Source organism: Protomyctophum bolini (assembly GCF_963924005.1).
Source record: "Protomyctophum bolini genome assembly, chromosome: 5".
Classification (NCBI taxonomy): Eukaryota; Metazoa; Chordata; class Actinopteri; order Myctophiformes; family Myctophidae; genus Protomyctophum; species Protomyctophum bolini.
Genome location: NC_137866.1, coordinates 48597022 through 48617830, shown reverse-complemented (window position 1 = coordinate 48617830; position 20809 = coordinate 48597022). Strand labels below are relative to the sequence as shown.

The window sequence follows — 20809 nt, the reverse complement described above, 5'->3', positions numbered from 1 at the left end:
GCTAGCGAGACCCCACAGTACCCTCGCATGTTCTCCCCGTGTCCCCTAGGGTAGGTACCCTCACATGTTCTCCCCGTGTCCCCTAGGGTAGGTACCCTCACATGTTCTCCCCGTGTCCCCTAGGGTAGGTACCCTCACATGTTCTCCCCGTGTCCCCTAGGGTAGGTACCCTCACATGTTCTCCCCGTGTCCTAGGGTAGGTAAAACATGCAGTAATCCTGGACGGAATGTGTTAAAGGTCCAATGACATGCCCCAAAATGAATATGGGTGGTACAGTACATCACGTGGTCTGACTGAAAACAGTTTGAAAGCGTTCGCGATGGGCTACGGCGCTAGCAACAAATGGCTACTAGGTCAGGTATTTTTGACGGTACATTTAGCGTCATATTGGTTATAAATGTAATTGAAAAAATATTTTTTTTCGCCCGAAACTCCCGCCCGAAAGAATGCAATTGAGGTTGGCGTGGGGTTTTTTAGGGGAACTGCAGCACAAGTGCAAATTTCGGACTCGAGTCCCACGTTCCCCCGGCCACCAACAACCCTGTCTGCCCGCTCTGAGTAGAGCCCTGAGCCCCGCAGCGCGACTACTGTTCTCTTCCCTTTCTTTCTTCCCCTCTCAGCCGCAGGCTGACTGTACACCCACTGTAATACCGTAGTCAGTTACCACAACATTGTTCAAGTGAACTATAGTGTGTTTGTTTGTATTCATTGTAATAATCAATATCGCTATGATGAATTATCGGCCTGGTTGTCCGAGCCGAGTGGGGAGGGGGGCTCTCTTTCTCTCTCTCTCTCTCTCTCTCTCTCTCTCTCTCTCACACACAATTTACAATTTAGGCATTTAGCAGACGCTCTTAATCCAGAGCAATTTACATTAAGCAAGAACAAAAGCATGGGAATACATCACATAAAAGCATTTATCATGAAACATGCGTAAGCTAAGAAAGTAACAGTGGAATATCTATAATGAAACTATACATATAAACTATACATATACTACTATGCTATACATATGTACTAGGCATGTGGAAAATAATCGATACGTATCGATACATCGATTATGACGTGCGCGATGCGAGTGAATCGGTTCATTCACTGTGTATCGGTAAAATTGACCGGTGAAATCTCGATGGATCGTTCGCGGAGTGCTTTCATCGGTAAAATCCGTGGTTGCACTGTTTTTTCATGGTAAATTTCACCCTATCCTGTGTTTCCGAGGCGCATTGAACGTACCATCAGAAAAGGAAGGAAAAAAAAGGTCTCTCGCAGCCAGCTCCGCACAGTGTGCGGCTGTGCGCTGCGAGCACGCAGTCAATGAACAGAGTTACAGAAGCTACCGTACGACGGTGCAGAGTAGAGCACCCGCGACGAACAGAAGTAAGCCCCACGCACAAAGGAAGCACAACCTTTAGCTTTATAAAATAGCTGTCCGTCGATCAGTTGACTTTTCACTGTAGCGCTGCGTGCTGCTAATGATCCACACTCCACAGCTGTTCTAGCTGATTCTCCGACGCGAATCTGCGTCGCGACTCGCGATCATCAATTTGTAATTAAAGAAAGCTTCTGCAGTCTGCACACACGTGTACAACAACAACAACGCCACAGCTGGGTGTACTGCAGTGCTTGCGTTTAAAGTCGTTTACAACCGTTCCACAACTTTCCACTGTCCAGCTTTCCCCTGCTATTCTCTGAGATAGAAGCCTTATTTATATTCTGCAGCAAGACGGTGTCGCACGCCTAAAATTGCAGATCCACAAGCTCACAGCGGGGCGTGGATGAGACGCGTTGTGAGCTTGTACATCTGCTATGTATTTATAACGTTAATAATACATGCAGGCCAGGGTCTTCAATGTTTTTTAGGTCAAGCCAAGGACCACTTAGCTGAGAGTGAGAGATCAAGCAGGGACCCCCACTATACATAGGCAATTATATTATAAAACTGTGTTGCAGATTAAACTACTTGTTTGACAGCACTACGAGTGTGACCTGTCATTTTTGTTTTGTTTATTTGTTTCTTTTCTATTTATATGTTGGTAACATTAATTGAGCTATTACATAGGCTATTACATTTTAATCTCTTGAACCCTCTATACTCAACCTCAAATTGACCTTTGAGATATAATTATTATACTATAGCCTATGATTATTAGTAATCTAACAATTCCACAATAACCAGCAGAGAGCAGACCCTTTGTTTACTTACATAATTCTATAAGTTGGGTTGTTTGAGATGCAGAGCTATAATACTAACCTACAGTAAAACAATAAATTGCTTTGAATTTAAATGTAATGCATTTTTACATGTTTTGGGAAATTAATAGAGCTTTAATATAAATCCTTTCTATTGTGATGAATCGCCATCAAATCGTATCGGTAGAGCGGTGAATCGCATCGTATCGCATTGATTTGAACTAAATGGTTATCGCATCGCATCGGGAAGAGGGAGAATCGTATCGCATCGTATCGCCAGGGGATTCCATGTATCTCTAATGTATCGTATCGCTGGCAGTGCATCGAGATGCGTATCGAATCGTGAGATGAGACGAGATTCACATGCCTAATATGTACTATGGCGTGCTATGACTATATACAATGCAATTCTACATAACATGCTATAAGTCTGTATCAAATGCTATCTAAGTCTACATAAATGCTATCTAAGGGGGTAGGGTAAGTGCTATGGGCCATGATGGAGTCTGAAAAGGTGGGTTTTCAGACTACGGCGGAAGATTGGGAGTGATGCTGCAGTTCTGACTGCAATGGGAAGTGCATTCCACAGTTTTGAAGCCAGAAGGGAGAAGAGTTTGGGACGTGTGGAGCGTTGTCCCGGCGTTTTTAGTGAGGGTACTTCCAGCTTCCCTGCGTTGGCTGATCTGAGTGCGCGGGAGGGTTTGTAGGGTTCGATCATACTTGCAAGATATGGGGGAGCCATATTTTTGGTTGCTTTGAATGCCAGCATCAGAGTTTTGTATTCTGTGCGGGCAGCGACCGGGAGCCAGTGGAGGGAGCGGAGCAGGGGGGAGACATGTGAGAATTTTGGCTGGTTGAAGACCAAGCGAGCTGCGGCAACAGCCCAGTTCACTGCGTGCTGTGTGTGTGCTATGAACAGCCTGCACTGCAGCCTGCATGACCAGAAGACTAGGCTCAGTGCCCCGGCGGTGAGAGGGGGCATCTGAGACGGGCTAGACTACATGCGCGGCGATAAATCATCATAGCGATATTGATTATTACAATGAATAAGCATAAACACACGTACTTGAACAATGTTGTGGTACATAGGATATTTGAAGACTGATATGCATTTTAGCCCGGTGCAGTGCCGCTACTCAACCTGTGAGCAGGGCTCCGCAGCAGGCTGAGCCGTGTTTGAGGGCATGTCAGCGGGGGAGACGGAGAGCTAGATGGCCGGGGCATGGCTCGAGTGCGAAATTGCGATTATGCAACAGTTACCCTAAAACAAAAAACATGTCAACTCAATGTCATTGTAACTAAGATTTCCGAGCGAATTTTTTTGAATGAGACTTTCACCCAGTATGAAGCTAAATGTGACACCAAAATAGTAGCATAAGTTGCTATGCTATTACTGCCACCAAGCCCGGCGAGCCCGCATAGAAGTCGATGGGGAAAGTTAATCGGCACTATGACGTCGTCATCATGATAGCATTGTTGGATAGCCGTTCTTATCCCCCGAGGGGCGTGACATTGGGCCTTTAAGGAGATAACTGTTACAATCAGGGCTCCAGACTAACCTTTTCACAGGTAGCACTGGTGCCACCTACCTCTTCAGTTGGTAGCGCCACCACAAATTAGGTAGCACCAACTTTTTCTTTGTATGACCTTATCACCAAGGCTAGCAAAGGTTTTCTTGGCTGAAGACATAAATGCCTTAAATTAATCACATAACATGGAATATTTCTCACTCACACACATTCTATAGGAAATTAGTATAATGAATTAACCTATAGTGCATTTTCGTTATTATCATTTGGCTATATGAAACAGAAATGGGCATGTTCAACCTAATGGCCAATTTTTCCATTTTCCATTTTTCCAAGTAGCACGTGTGCGCCTAAGTTGAAAAATCTAGTAGCACACAAATTATTTTAGGAGCACGATGAAAAGTTATCAAATAATGTGTTTTTGAGGGGCGCTAGCCCCTCCTATATACAGCTTTAGACCCCACACGTCTCAATATTTGCCATTGACAATGAACGGAGAAATTAGGTCAAAATTCTGCTAAATATGACGTAAATTAAAACATGATGTATGATGATAAGAGTGCCCCTCACTTCACACAGGTGTGATTTTTCTTTAATAAAGTGATATGAGGTAGGGGCAGGCAATATGACAAAATATTATATCACAATATCTTTTCAGAAATTATCACAATATTGATATTCATCTGGATATCATATTTTGTTATATAATCTATATAATCAATTTGTTTTTATACTGATAGACTATTAGTTTGGTATGCAGATAGATAGATAGATAGTCAATTCATTTTATGAATGGATGGACAGACTATCCGTTTTTATCTTGCTGTTCTATCATGTGAGTGTGACATTTAGTGCAGAGGCTACTCGATGGTGAATTAGTAATGTAACTTTCTCCTTGGCTTTGACTGCTTCAGTTCAGACAGAAAATCCGACATAATTATAGGCTTTTTACGTTGCTCGTTATGCAGGCCAGTGAGGCCACTGTCTAGCTCTGGTCCATAGCTAGTCTAATGCGTTGCATTTAGAGTTATGGAGAGGGGGACCTGGTCCTGAGCAAGCCACTGACTAATATATCCAGCCAGGTCGGTCATTCGTATTGCGCTGCTGCCCACACGCTTTTAGAGAGGTGCTTAGCAAGGGTTGTTTTGGTATACCGTCCACTCCATGTGCGTGCGCACATGCACTCTTTACGTGCGTGGCTGCACGCTGTTTCACCCACGTTTGGTTAAAAGTTATATCAAGTGATGTTTTAACATTACAAACTTTCTAAATAACTTTAGTATTCAACGTGTCGGGGTCCTAGCAACTCCTTCTGTCTTCTGTGCTACCAATACATGCTATCCTGTTGCGTTCGCTCCGCTGCTGACAGGGAAGAGAAGAGAACTGATCAGCAACACAGGGAGGGGCGGGCGGTGGGAGCAAAGGGACAGATCTTCAAATGAAAACCGCATTGAGCCGCGACACGTTGTTAGCTTGTAGCTCTGCTCTTTTTGGCGAACGACACCGCCGTTCAGAAATATAAATGTAGGTATAGAACCGCGACTATAGAATGTGCACTTGCTGTAGACAGAGACTTGTCTTTATCACGATTGAATGGTCAAATCCTGTCGCACTGTCGAGCCCTGCTCACAACGTGTGGTGGACGTGACACGTTGTGAGCTTGTAAATCTGCTATTTTCAGCATTCAACACCATGTCGTACGACGAAGAATATACCAGGTTTCACGTGCATATGTTGACACGTGTGTGTGTGTGTGTGTGTGTGTGTGTCTCTGGCACTGCAGTCAAACAACACCTGGACTGAAGACACCCAGTCAAACCACAACTGGACTGAAGACACCCAGTCAAAACACAGGTGGACAAAGTAAGAATGTGCACTCATTGAAAATGCATGCTGATAAATTGAAATCATAGACTAAATGTTCAAATAATTATTGTCTGTATCAATTATATCCAAGTGCATATAATGAAGCTGAACAACTATCAACTCAACAGCTGGACAAAAACAACTGATCTTGTGTTGTTACTTTTGCCTGTTTTCTGAACAAATTGCATAGTTTCTGGAGGTATTTAATATTAATGTGTGCTGTATACATGTAAAGTTATAAATTAACCTCAATGTTTAAAACATAAATGTTCTTCTCATTTCAGATGTCAGTATTTTGAACGATTATAAGGACACTGTGAACAGTCTTGATGAAGTGAAAGACGACATGACGGAAGAGTCTGGAACCTCCGTCACCGGCACCTACACAGAGCTCTACATCTCAGTGGGAGAGAGTGAAGGGGTTAATCGCCAACATGAGGTGATACAGCTTGAAACAGCTTCCAACATGAAGACCTTCCATGACGATGCAATCAACTGCTGTAAAATCTTTAAGATCCTCCTCCCTGGCAAAAAGACACCCAGCACAAGCGTTCTGACCGAAGGCATCGCTGGCATTGGAAAAACATTCTCTGTGCGCAAGTTTCTTCTGGACTGGGCAAGAGGTTTGGAGAATCAAGATATAGATCTCGTGGTTCCCTTTTCATTCCGGGAGCTGAACTTGGTCAGAGATAAGCAGTACAGCCTTCTCAACCTGATCCATGATTTCCACCCAACATTAAAGAAGGTCACAGCAGAGCAGCTCGCTGCCTGGAAAGTTTGCTTCATCTTCGATGGCCTCGATGAAAGCAGGTCTCCGTTGCACTTCGACACAAATGAAATCATCTCTGATGTCACAGTGACATCATCGGTGGATGCTCTGTTGACAAACCTCATCATGAGGAATCTTCTCCCCTCGTCCCTCCTCTGGATAACCACCAGACCCGCAGCAGCCAATCGGATCCCTCCTGCATGTGTTGACATGGTGACAGAATTGCGAGGGTTCACAGACCCCCAGAAGGAGAAGTACTTCAGGAAGAGATTCAGTGAAGAGAAGCTGGCCGACAGAGTTCTCTCACACTTGAAGACATCGAGGAGCCTCCACATCATGTGTTACATCCCACTCTTCTGTTGGATCATTGCTACCGTTCTGCTGGACATGTTGAGGACACACACCACCATTGGACAGCTGCCCAAGACCCTGACTGAGATGTGCTGCCACTTCCTGTTGGCTCTGACAAACAGGAAGAAGCAGAAGTATGATGAGACTCATAATGTGAAAAAAAAAAAAAAGAAAAAAAGGACTCAACAGCAGCTCACTAAGACTGACAGGAAAGTTCTTCTGAACCTGGGCATGCTGGCATTTCGACATCTGAAGAAAAGTAGCATCATGTTCTACCAAGAAGACCTGGAAGAGTGTGGTCTTGATGTGAAAGACGCCTCGCTGTACTCAGGAGTGTGCACGCAGATCTTCAAGAGAGAGAGTGTGCTGTTTCAGAAAAAGGTCTACAGCTTTGTTCATCTGATCATCCAGGAGTTTATGGCTGCAGTCTACCTGTACCACTGTTTCACACAGAAGAACATGAAGGTACTGAAGACATTCCTGGAAGATGAAAAATACAGCTGTGAGAGCTCCCTCTCCGACTTCCTGAAAGCTGCTATGGAAAAATCCCTGAAGAGTAAAAATGGCCACCTGGACCTACTTGTTCGGTTCCTTCATGGCCTCTCACTGGAGTCCAACCAAAGTCTGTTAGGAGGCCTGCTGGGTCAGACAAAGAAAAGTCTGTTAGGAGGTCTGCTGGGTCAGAAAAAGAAGGAGATCCAGAAAGCCATCCAGAACCTGAAGGAGATGTTAACTCGTGATGATGCCTCTCCTGACAGATGTATCAACATCTTCCACTGTCTGATGGAGATGAACGACCAATCATTACATCAGGAGATTCAACAGTTCCTGAAGTCAGAGAACAGAACAGAGAAACTGTCTGAGACCCAGTGTTCAGCTCTGGCCGTCATGCTGCAGATGTCAGAGGAGGTTCTGGAAGAGTTGGACCTGGACAAATACAACACATCAGAGGAGGGGCGAAGGAGACTGATCCCAGCTGTGAGGAACTGCAGAAAGGCTCGGTTAGTAGTCAAGTGAATAGAAACATGCCATAAATGCTAAATGAAGGTTGGCATAAAAGGTGTCTGCATTTCAAATAGTGATTAGTGGTATTGTGTGGTATTATGGGTATTGTGTGTATTGTCTGCATTGTTCCACGCCCCTTTTAACACCATAAAAGACAGCCAAAATACCCAACGTTAAATCCGCTTCACTGTGGTGAAAGCACTCAGTAGAACAAGTTGAAAGGTGTCACTCACAGATCTATAAGCATACAATGCTTTGCATCGTCAAAAAAATTGACAGCTTGTAGGTCTGGTTAATTATCAAAGGTAGTCCCTCGATGCGATGTAATATAAAAAGCAGCCAAAGCTTTTGAAAGTGGTACAAAGTTGACCTAGAGGGAAAGGCCATGGAGTCACTTAATCCTCCATCCTCCAGGGACCATGTGTGTGATATGATCTGTAGGGTCCATCCTCCAGGGACCATGTGTGTGATATGATCTGTAGGGTCCATCCTCCAGGGACCATGTGTGTGATATGATCTGTAGGGTCCATCCTCCAGGGACCATGTGTGTGTCATCATCTGTCTAGCATGAAGGTGCACAACACACATCCTGGCAATAATTTAAAGATAATGTTGTCCTAAGTGTAGTAGCTGGCGAATGAAATTTTTGGGTTGATTTCTTGGGTTAACAAAAAAGAAAAGAAAAAAGTACCAGATTGGATAATTCTTTCCTAATTCTTATACAAGCACACAATGCTGCGACCTGTTGTGAGCTTGTAGAGCGACTATTTTCAGCAAAAATCAGTCATTATGACGGCATCAAGGCCCGCCACAATACATTTTAAACGACTAAATCAACTGTAGAATTAGTCGACTAAAATCTTATGACATTTAGTCGGCTAAAACTAGACTAAAAACGAAAACATTCCAGGTGACTAAAACTAAATGAAAGCTATTCAAGAGACTATGACTAAAACTAAAATCAATGCTGCCAAAACAACACTGGACTTATAACATTGTGTAGGTTATGAAATGTTATAATATTGTAGGTTATGCAATAATATAATATTGGGGTAAATTCAAACTAACAGTAAAGCCTCATCTGTGGCCCAGCTTGAGGAGACAGGGAATAGAAATAGAGACTGAATGCTGGTCTCCAGCAGCTTGTTTGTAAAGCTTTTACAACGTTTAGGCAGTAAATATGCAATGTTGTTGTTCAGTCTTCATTTCACTCCTTCAACTGCTGGTTGAAGTCTTTGATATCAAAATCTTCCTCTGTACAGACCGTACAGTCATTCTGTGTTGTCAAGTGGTGTCTATATCTCTGGATAACTAGATAGGAGATGTTTTAGTTAATTTCAATGACAGTGAACTAGGTATCATTTATTTTTATAATCTCTTATTTAATCTGCATTCACAGACTTGCTGGCTGTAAACTCAGAAAGACAGACGTTGAAGTTGTGGCTTCAGCTCTCAGCTCTAATCCTTCCCATTTGAGAGAATTGGACCTCAGTGAAAACGACCTGCAGGACTCAGGACTAGTGGAGCTGCTCTGTGCTTCACTGAAGAGCCCACACTGTAGACTGGAAGTTCTAAAGTAAGATACATTTACCACATTTTGATCACCTCTGTTTTATTATGTACTGTATTTCAATTCAATTCAAACTTTATTCAAGACACTCACAGGGGGGTCCATAGGGCAGAACACATAAAACATAAAAACACAAAAGTAAACAAACTATAAATAAAATAAACAAAGCATAAACAAACAAACAGGGGGGACTTATCTCTGTACATACAGGCTAGAACGCCAGTGGCTCCACAGCTTAGATGATAGTCTGACAGAGCTCTTAGCAGGGTTAGAAAGTGATGCAATGATGCTGTTCTCAGAGTCTGTTAACCTGCACATAAATCTATACATCAGGTTTCGTAGCACAGCAGGGCAAGTGGGTACATTTATTTCTACAAACATTTGACTACAGCATCTTGGGGCTTTGAGCAGCAGTCTCATGCAGTCATTATAGGCCACTGTCATTTTTTGCAGGCTGCCCTTTTTGTAGTGTCGCCACAAGTGGGCAGTATACAGCGGAGTACAATAAGCTTTAAAAAGTGAGATTTTCACAGGAACAGAGCAGAAATTAAACTTGCGTATGAGTGTGTTGGCTTGAGCATACAGTTTACGCAGCTGTCTAAAGATATCTAAAATGACCCAGATATTTGGTCTCTTTGCATTCTTTTAATGCCATTCCAGACAGGTAGAAATCAGGAAATACCAGCTTACTGTCTTCCTTACTTCTCACAATCAGAGTTATGCTCTTTTTAGCGTTGTACTTCACATCAAAAACGAGGCCGTACTGTGAGCACACTTTTAGTAACTGCTGGAGACCAGCACTGTATGGGCATAGAACCACCAAGTCATCTGCAAACATGAGGTGGTTGATGAAACAGTCACCAATGATACACCCTGTTCACTGTCTCCAAATGTCTTAATGCTCAGGGTGGGATCTATGTTGGTTCTCTGCTCTACATGTAAAATGTCTTGAGACAACTTGTTGTGAGTCGACACTTTAATAAAATTGAACTGAATTGAATCACAGCGCGTCGAGGACACAACACTTGTGAGCTTGCAGATCGGCTATTTTCGACGTTCAACCCCTTGTAGCTACACCACAGTTATCGAGCTTTACCGTGGTACGCATTAATACATAATCAATAGTCTGCATCTACCTACTGTACTAATCTATTATCACTCTATTAGTCTAGGTCTGTGGTTCCCAAACTGTCTGATGGAGATGAACGACCACTCACTACATCAGAAGATCCAACAGTTCCTGAAGTCAGAGAACAGAACAGAGAAACTGTCTGAGACCCAGTGTTCAGCTCTGGCCGTCATGCTGCAGATGTCAGAGGAGGTTCTGGAAGAGTTGGACCTGGACAAATACAACACATCAGAGGAGGGGCGAAGGAGACTGATCCCAGCTGTGAGGAACTGCAGAAAGGCTCGGTTAGTAGTCAAGTGAATAGAAACATGCCATAAATGCCATTACAGTTAACACTATAATTATAAATGAAGGTTGGCATAAAAGGTGTCTGCATTTCAAATAGTGATTAGTGGTATTGTGTGGTATTATGGGTATTGTCTGTATTGTCTGCATTGTTCTGCATTGTTCCACGCCCCTTTTAACACCATAAAAGACAGCCAAAATACCCAACATTAAATCCGCTTCACTGTGGTGAAGGCACTCAGTAGAACAAGTTGAAAGGTGTCACTCACAGATCTATAAGCATACAATGCTTTGCATCGCAACACATTGACAGCTTGTAGGTCTGGTTAATTATCAAAGGGAGTCCTTCGATGCGATGTAATATAAAAAGCAGCCAAAGCTTTTGAAAGTGGTACAAAGTTGACCTAGAGGGAAAGGCCATGGAGTCACTTAATCCTCCATCCTCCAGGGACCATGTGTGTGATATGATCTGTAGGGTCCATCCTCCAGGGACCATGCTGTGTGATATGATCTGTAGGGTCCATCCTCCAGGGACCATGTGTGTGATATGATCTGTAGGGTCCATCCTCCATGGGACCATGTGTGTGATATGATCTGTAGGGTCCATCCTCCATGGGACCATGTGTGTGATATGATCTGTAGGGTCCATCCTCCATGGGACCATGTGTGTGATATGATCTGTAGGGTCCATCCTCCAGGGACCATGTGTGTGATATGATCTGTAGGGTCCATCCTCCAGGGACCATGTGTGTGTCATCATCTGTCTAGCATGAAGGTGCACAACACACATCCTGGCAATAATTTAAAGATAATGTTGTCCTAAGTGTAGTAGCTGGCGAATGAAATTATCAATGCTGTATAATGGCTGAATATCCATGGACAACTTAAGTTATAAGCAACATAGTTTGTCTAAGCTCCAGATTCAATAATGATATTTTAACTGCCATGGTTATTTTAATTACTCCGTTAAAGGAGCATAAGTTAACAGTTGTTGCTTGTGAAAAGGATCGATATTAATAATATAAGACACTTCTTATATCTGTGCATATGTTTGATGCAACGTTTGGAGCTGCTCATTTCCTTTTCTTGGGTTAACAAAAAAGAAAAGAAAAAAGTACCACATTGGATAATTCTTTCCTAATTCTTATACAAGCTCACAATGCTGCGACCTGTTGTGAGCTTGTAGAGCGACTATTTTCAGCAAAAATCAGTCATTATGACGGCATCAAGGCCCGCCACAATACATTTTAGTCGACTAAATCAACTGTAGAATTAGTCGACTAAAATCTTATGACATTTAGTCGACTAAAACTAGACTAAAAACTAAAACATTCCAGGTGACTAATATGTCACTAAAACTAAATGAAAGCTATTCAAGAGACTATGACTAAAACTAAAATCAATGCTGCCAAAACAACACTGGACTTATAACATTGTGTAGGTTATGAAATGTTATAATATTGTAGGTTATGCAATATTATAATATTGGGGTAAATTCAAACTAACAGTAAAGCCTCATCTGTGGCCCAGCTTGAGGAGACAGGGAATAGAAATAGAGACTGAATGCTGGTCTCCAGCAGCTTGTTTGTAAAGCTTTTACAACGTTTAGTCAGTAAATATCCAATGTTGTTGTTCAGTCTTCATTTCACTCCTTCAACTGCTGGTTGAAGTCTTTGATATAAAAATTTCTATCTTCCTCTGTACAGACCGTACAGACATTCTGTGTTGTCAAGTGGTGTCTATATCTCTGGATAACTAGATAGGAGATGTTTTAGTTAACTTCAATGACAGTGAACTAGGTATCATTTATTTTTATAATCTCTTATTTAATCTGCATTCACAGACTTGCTGGCTGTAAACTCAGAAAGACAGACGTTGAAGTTGTGGCTTCAGCTCTCAGCTCTAATCCTTCCCATTTGAGAGAATTGGACCTCAGTGAAAACGACCTGCAGGACTCAGGACTAGTGGAGCTGCTCTGTGCTTCACTGAAGAGCCCACACTGTAGACTGGAAGTTCTAAAGTAAGATACATTTACCACATCTAATTTGATAATTTCTGTTTTATTATGTACTGTATTATGTGAATATAATATGAATGCTGTGGTGAGAATGAATTAATAAGCTTGATATCATGTTAACCCAAGCCTATGTCCCTGAGTAGATGTTAAAGTACCCCAAACATGTTTAACCCATTTTAGGCGGGAACCCATTTTGGTGTTAGCATTACGTTATGCTTTAGCTATTTTTGAAAAATCGAAGAGCGACTGACATAGAAGACATTTTTAGAATCTGATCTCAGGTCAGAATGAAAACTGTCAGGATGTAGAAGACATTTTTAGAATCTGATCTCAGGTCAGAATGGGTTAAAAGTGTAATATCCCTTTAAGGCGAATATCGGCTACTTCATCATATAACAGAGTTTCTCACAACGCGTAGAGGAGTTGTAGATCGGCTATTTTTGACTTGCGACCCGTTGTAGCTACGCCACAGTTATCGACCTTCTAAATTATATTATAATAATACTATTATTACGGAAGAAAGAGCCAAACATCGTGAAAATAGCCGACCTGCAAGCTCACTGTGAGGTGTTGTGAGCTTGTAGTTTGGTAATATTTTCACATTAAAGGTGTAGTGAAACACTTTTAGAGCATATCCGTGGTCATCATATTGGCATACCTAACAATGGTTGCATGCCGAAATTCTCATTTGTGTGTGTTTATATAAAAAGTCCATAAAAATAAAAATGTAATTACTTCCTGAAAACTAAAACGTGCTGCGTGATGACTGATGACGTGTAGAGATACACGTCAATGAAAGCCAATTAAAATGAAGCTCACCCGTTTGAGTCCCATTCCTGCGCGTCCGTCCAAACACAGCTGCTACTGATTACAGAAATCATCCGTTTTTAATCTCATTCAAGATGACATCCAGACTTGTTTTAAACCTAATCATCACGCTAACATAATGTATATGGTCATGTGTACAGGTTAGAGATAAACCCCTAGATTTGCTGCAGGTTTAATGTAATGGTTAATGTAATGTAAGTGCTTCTAAGGGTGGGGGGGGGGGTCCCAGTTCAATATATAAGTCTTTTGGGGGTCCCAGTTCAATATATAAGTCTTTTGGGGGGTCCCAGTTAAAATATGATTATGTTGGGGGTTCAGGGTTTGTTTTAATGGAACTAAAACCTCCAGGTGTGAAGGCACCCCAAGTGGGACAAGAGTCCTTTAAGCAGGTTTTAAATCCAGGAATAATGCATATTGTAAATGTGTCATTCATTCATTCATTCATTCATTCATTCATTCATTCATTCATTCATTCATTCATTCATTCATGTTTCCATCTGGTGTTTCAGACTGGCTCACTGCTTCTTGTCAGAGAGATGCTGTGAAGCTCTGGCCTCAGCTGTAAGCTCTAATCCCTCCCTAAGAGAGTTGGACCTGAGCCTCAACGTGGTGAATGATTCAGTCCTGGAGAACTGCAAGTGAGTAGACTTGGGCTGTGTCCATGTTGGACAGTGCAGTGTTTCCCTTTACAGTGTATTCACTCTGACACAACGTCATGCATGCAGAGAGAACAATGCAGTGCCTCAAAGAAACTCTAAAAATGTAAATGCAAATTCTTGTTGCATCAAGAAGGTATAAAAGGAGAATGGAGTGCTATAGGGGATAAGGTGGAGTCTGAAGAGGTGATGAGATCCAAACTGGGCAGCAGTGAGTATGTCTGGATGAGCTTCAGGGCCAAGATAATGATAGGAGAAACACTGTAGTGTCAGCTAGTGGAGACGTTGTGTTAGACAGTTAGACATTGATGCATTGTTGTTCTACTTCCTACAGAGTGAAACACTGTAGTGTCAGCTAGCGGAGACGTTGTGTTAAACAGTTAGACATTGATGCATTGTTGTTCTACTTCCTACAGAGTGAAACACTGTAGTGTCAGCTAGTGGAGACGTTGTGTTAAACAGTTAGACATTGATGCATTGTTGTTCTACTTCCTACAGAGTGAAACACTGTAGTGTCAACTAGTGGAGACGTTGTGTTAGACAGTCATACATTGATGCATTGTTGTTCTACTTCCTACAGAGTGAAACACTGTAGTGTCAGCTAGTAGAGACGTTGTGTTAGACAGTCAGACATTGATGCATTGTTGTTCTACTTCCTACAGAGTGAAACACTGTAGTGTCAGCTAGTGGAGACGTTGTGTTAGACAGTCATACATTGATATTTGATGCATTGTTGTTCTACTTCCTACAGAGTGAAACACTGTAGTGTCAGCTAGTGGAGACGTTGTGTTAGACAGTCAGACATTGATGCATTGTTGTTCTACTTCCTACAGAGTGAAACATGGAGGAGAAGATGGGTTTAATTCTACACTCATTTCAAAACGTGAGTATCTGTCTGTCTGTGTCAACATCACACGTTAACATTTTATACACTGTTGATGTTGTCCTGAAAACTCTTGTGCTCTCTACTCTGTGCTCTTGGCCTGGTCCTTAACACCATCAAGATGAGGTCATGTGGTTTGACAGAAACAATGGGCCTCATTCACTAACCTGGTCGTAAATAACATGTATTTCGTCTATATTTGGCATGAGTTCAATTCTGACGTGCGATGCATGAAAGGTGGTGCAGAGCCGTGATGTGTGCGGATCACAGGTGTGTCTCGTTTTTGTTAGAAAGTCACAAGTGATCTCCGTGTTGATCAATTGCATTGTTCCACGCTCCATTTGACACCATACGAGACAACTGGAAATAAAAATCACACTTGTGTGAACTGAGCGGTGCAACTATACATTTATTGGTATAGTTACTGCTCTGTACTGTATTGTAGTGGGCTGTGCTCTATGCTGTACTTTGATTATTTTTGGAAAATGACAGAGTTACCGTGTGGGGTTCCCCGGAACATCCAGACCCCCAGGAACGTACCCAGGGGGCCGCGCCGATAGAACACAGTTCTATTTTACAGGCGGCGCCGCGCGGCAACACGTCGCGCCGCAGACGGTCGCAGACTGTGTGTGATGGGCTTTAGACTGCGACTGAGTGTGTGTGTGTGTGACTGTGACTGTGTGTGTGTGACTGTGAGTGTGTGTGACCACGCATGTGTGTGTGTGACCGCGCATGTGTGTGACTGCGCATGTGTGTGTGTGTGTGTGTGACTGCGCGCATGTGTGTGTGTGTGTGAGACTGTGCGTGTGTGTGACCGCACATGTGTGTGTGTGTGACTGCGTGCATGTGTGTGTGTGTGACCGTGCATGTGTGTGTGTGTGCGACCATGCATGTGTGTGTGTGTGTGTGTGTGTGTGTGTGTGTGTGTGTGTGTGTGTGCGCAAGGGTCTGACCGTGCATGTGCATTTGTGCGTGTGTGTCAGTCAGTGAATGATGTATTTAATGTCTCCTGTGTTGTTGTTTCTCATCAGATTTCCAGCGTCTCACACTGGACACAAACACAGCACACAGAAACCTCTCTCTGTCTGAGGACAACAGGAAGGTCACATGGAGGTCACCTGGGGGTCAGGGTCCTCCTGATCACCCCGACAGGTTTGATTCCTGGTCTCAGGTCCTGAGTACACAGAGTGTGACTGGACGCTGTTCCTGGGAGGTAGAGTGCAGTGGAGGGGTTGGTATAGGAGTCGCTGACGGAACAATCAGCAGGAAAGGAAGTGGTGATGACTGTCTGATTGGAGGGAATGACAAGTCCTGGAGACTGTACTGTGGTGGTGATGATGGTTCCAGGTACTCTGTCAGACACAACGATCAGCAGACTGTCCTCCCTGTCTCTGCCTCTAGAGGCTCCAACAGAGTATCAGTGTATGTGGACCGTCCCGCTGGGACTCTGTCCTTCTACACAGTGTGCTCTGACTCACTGAGGCACCTGTACACCTTCCAGACCACGCCCACTCAACGTCTCTATGCTGGGTTCAGGTTAGGGTACTCCTCCTCCTCCTCAGTGCGTCTGTGTGAGCAGAGATAGAGGCTCTATGTGAGGGTGACATCATCAGGTCGCCATGGTTACTCAACATGTTTGAGTGAGTGCAGGTTGCCATGGTTACCGCCGTCACCACGGGGTACTTTGACACTATAGCCGAGTCTGACATCATGGACTCCATATTTGGGCATGAGTAACTCATGACATCACGGTGACATCACCGTGGTGATGTATATAAGCATCACAGTGACATCACACATTACAGCTCCTGGACGTTGTCATGTCAACACCCCCCCCCCCCCCCATGTATTTGACCTTTGACCCAATGCACTGTGAGCTTGTAGATCTGATATTTTCAAATACTGTAGTAAAGTAAGATATGGCTAATATTTGATCATTTAGCTTCTAGGACCCCCTGGAACCCCCTCAAGGACCCCCGGGGGACCCTGGACCACACTTTGAGAACCAGTTAGTGTTGATTTTGTCGACTAAAACTATGACGGAAAATGTTCGCCGACCAACTTTTTTCACTAAGGAAGACTAACATGATGACTAAAACTATAAGACAATACATCAAATGATAACTAGAGTAAAATCTTAGGGTGGAGAAGAGATCCAGTAGAACTAAAAGACAAGGCATTTTATGCTTGGTTACATGCTGAAAATAGCAGATCTACAAGCTCACAACGCGTTGCACTGCAAGCTTGTAGATCGGCTATTTTCAGCATGCACCGAGTGTAAAATCACCCATTACGACGCCACCAAGGCCCACCGAAATACATTTTAGTCGACTAAATTACCTGTATAGATTTAGTCGACTAACATCTTATATTTAGTCGACTATAACTAGACTAACACTAAAACACTATTTCAGATGATTAAAATATGACTAAAACTAAATGAAGCTTCATTCAAAAGACTGACTATAAAATCTAAATTTGATGTCAAAATAAAACAAAATAAACAGTGGTCTCAAAATCGGTTAAAAAATGTTAACCCTATATGTACACACTGGCTATTTGAAAACAGCAGATCTCACAATGTTTTGCGATGCATATTTAAAATAAGAAAGTATTTTTGTAAATATACATAGGCTATTTGAAAATTGTAACACAAATCTTGTGTTGGGGTCCCTGGTACAAATATGTTCAAATGGGGGTCCCTGGTACAAATATGTTCACATGGGGGTCCCTGGTACAAATATGTTCACATGGGGGTCTGTGGTCAGATCCATATTAATGTCAAACTCTATGGTATAAATGAGTCATCACCACAGGGAGCTTTAGATCTTACATTAGACTAGATGTCTGCATGTGTTGGTAGACGGGAGAGTCTTTGACCTTTGACCTGGTAGATGGGGAGAGTCTTTGACCTTTGACCTGGTAGATGAGGATAGTCTTTGACCTTTGACCTGGTAGATGGGGAGAGTCTTTGACCTGTTAGACAGGGAGAGTTTTTGACCTTTTGAAGCATCCTTTGAGTAACTGCTGGTGCTCAGTGTGGAGGCTGCAGCAGAGCTCAGTGTGGAGCCTGCAGCAGAGCTCAGTGTGGAGCCTGCAGCAGAGCTCAGTGTGGAGCCTGCAGCAGAGCTCCGTGTGGAGGCTGCAGCAGAGCTCAGTGTGGAGGCTGCAGCAGAGCTCAGTGTGGAGGCTGCAGCAGAGGAGGTTGTTTCTGGACTTCACCTTCACTGCCGTTCCCTTTTAGGTGTTCCTTGAAGGGCAGGATTCTGTCGAGGGTCACACCGAGGTGGGTTGGATTAGAGGCAGCTTTATCTTGAGTCCACTCAGATGGATGTTCAGTTCTCTGACAGCTTTATCTTGAGTCCACTCAGATGGATGTTCAGTTCTCTGACAGCTTTATCTTGAGTCCACTCAGATGGATGCTTAGTTCTCTGATAGCTTTATCTTGAGTCCACTCACATGGATGTTCAGTTCTATGGCAGCTTTAGCATTGTGGAGATGGAATACACTGGAATCTGGGTTTTTTGCAGAACTGGTCCAGTTTGTAAAGGTCTTCAGTGAGCACCTGTTCCAGTGGGTCAAGTTCTGGTGGTTAGGAATGCCAAACAGATGTCGTCTGCACAGATTAATTTGCAGGATTTGGTGGACGGTAGGTCGTTTTGGTTGAATAGGGTTGGACCCAGCAGGACTCCATTTGTCTGTGTTCTCTGTGTGCCTGTGTTCTGTCCGAGGTGAACTCTGAACCTCCGGTTGGTCAGCAGATTTGTGAGTTTCACTGTGAGGTGTTTGTGCCAGACGGTATCAAAGGCAGCTGTGAGGTGGAGGAACACAGTCCCTGTCTTCAGTCATCTACCATGCAGACATCTACACCCCCCACTGCTCCACTTCCATCTAGACCAACCTTCCACCAGCTGACTTCACCGTCCAATCAGCTTGGACAAAGGCATGGGAGTCCAAGGAGGTCCCAAACAAACTGATTTATGAACGGCAGTAATGCCCAATGTCCTCAGCCACTTTTTGTTCAATCTTTGTATAATATTTGTATATTTGATATTTCTATATTTTGGGCAAATGTATTGACATTGTTAATAGATACTGATATCTTGTATCTATCCCGTCTGTAATCACACCTTGGGTGTGACTGTGAGGTGATGATTAGTGATAGTGTGCACCTGCACAACGTCACCACTCCTTCAAAAGAGACTTGACTCCCACAACTCCTCACACTGAAGAAAAGCTGTTAGCCCAAACGTTTGTCCCGATGAAATAGAGAAATAAACCAGCTTGAATTTTGTTTCTTCTTTGTTTCTTGACCTCTACTTTTTATGATGTCGATTTAAGCCGGTAACGCACCATAAGTCCAAGTGCGGCGTTCACAAGAAAGTTTTCTAAAACAAATGCTTGCAATGATTTCAATGTGTTTGTAAATGTGTCTAGTAACAAACTAACGTGTAAAACAAATTCTTGCAATGATTTCAGAATCATGAGAAATGGTTGACTAGACTTCTGCAGACGTCTGCTCTCCTACTGCTGTGAACATGTTGACTAGACTTCATGTCAATCACTCTGGATTCACACATCTACTAAATGTGTTGTTAATTAACTAAAATCAATCAGTGTATTCATTGATTCATTATTAGATCATCATTTCCTCACTCGTTCCATTATTGTGTTTCATTGAATATTCATTTGATATCATTCTCATTCTTCACATGTTATTGTATGATCATGTGTAGAAGTCATAATTGTTTAATAAATTGATTGTTGATAGGGATGCACGATTAATCGGTAGCATAAATCGGAATCGGCCACATCGGCCATAAAAATGCGATATTGGTATCGGAACAGTCTCAAAATAATACAGATTATTGAATCTGTTTTAAATGAAAAATGTAAAAAACCATCAATGAGTTCAATATAAATCTAAAGTGTCTAGTACCACTAGTCTAGAACAAAAGCCACATCAAATATGATGTAAAATCTTAAGTGAAAATAAACTTTAAATTTTTCTACATTTAATTTGTGTACTCATTCAGTCTCATTCAGTCATTCAGTTGTGAAAACAGACACTTGGAAAAGAGTACAGGCTATTTATTGATTGCTTTGATACTTTATTAACAGGCTTTGGGCCAAGCACCTATAGGGCCTAGGCTTGTTTCCATTGTGGTCCTCTGTATGATATCGGAATCGGTCACATTCGGTATCGGCAGATATGACCCTGCAAATAATCGGATATCGGGCATGATTTCATAATCGTGCACCGCTATTTGTTGACAGACTGTCGTTGTTCCTGTGTATTAATATTCATAGTGTGAAAACATGTCCACAATATAAGAACTACGTTGGATCCAATCGGAACACACATTATTATTTCAATGTATAAACAAACAATGTCATTTACAGCTAAACATTTCTCTCAAGAATGTTTCTGAATACATTTGAAGCGAGAAACAAATAATCAATAGAATTCTATTGGTCCTTAAAGTCCTCAAAGTTATTTCAACAGCTTCACTGAGCTTCGTCTGAATCCATGTGGAACTGTTTGAAGAGCGGATGTGTTTAGAACATTTAAATACACACAATTCATTAATTGCCAATCACACCGATAACAGTAATCACTGCCTTAAATAAAATAAAAGCCATCTAATTATTCACCAGCAAAACACAGACTGTGCACACAGAATACAAGCAGAGGTGTAAAAAAATATTTGGCATGAGGTCAGAGGTAAA

General features: G+C 42.6%; 1 protein-coding gene across 1 annotated transcript; it reads left to right on the top strand.

The window, feature by feature from the left end:
• Positions 1 to 5520: 5520 nt before the first annotated feature.
• Positions 5521 to 16664, top strand: LOC308315173 (protein NLRC3-like; the record flags this gene model as incomplete). Its single annotated transcript, XM_080763013.1, has 6 exons — positions 5521 to 5583; positions 5871 to 7707; positions 9111 to 9244; positions 9615 to 9636; positions 14050 to 14178; positions 16481 to 16664. The coding sequence occupies exons 2-6, from the start codon at positions 5933 to 5935 to the stop codon at positions 16662 to 16664; spliced, it is 2244 nt and encodes a 747-aa protein (XP_080619139.1). The 5' UTR covers positions 5521 to 5583; positions 5871 to 5932.
• Positions 16665 to 20809: the final 4145 nt, after the last annotated feature.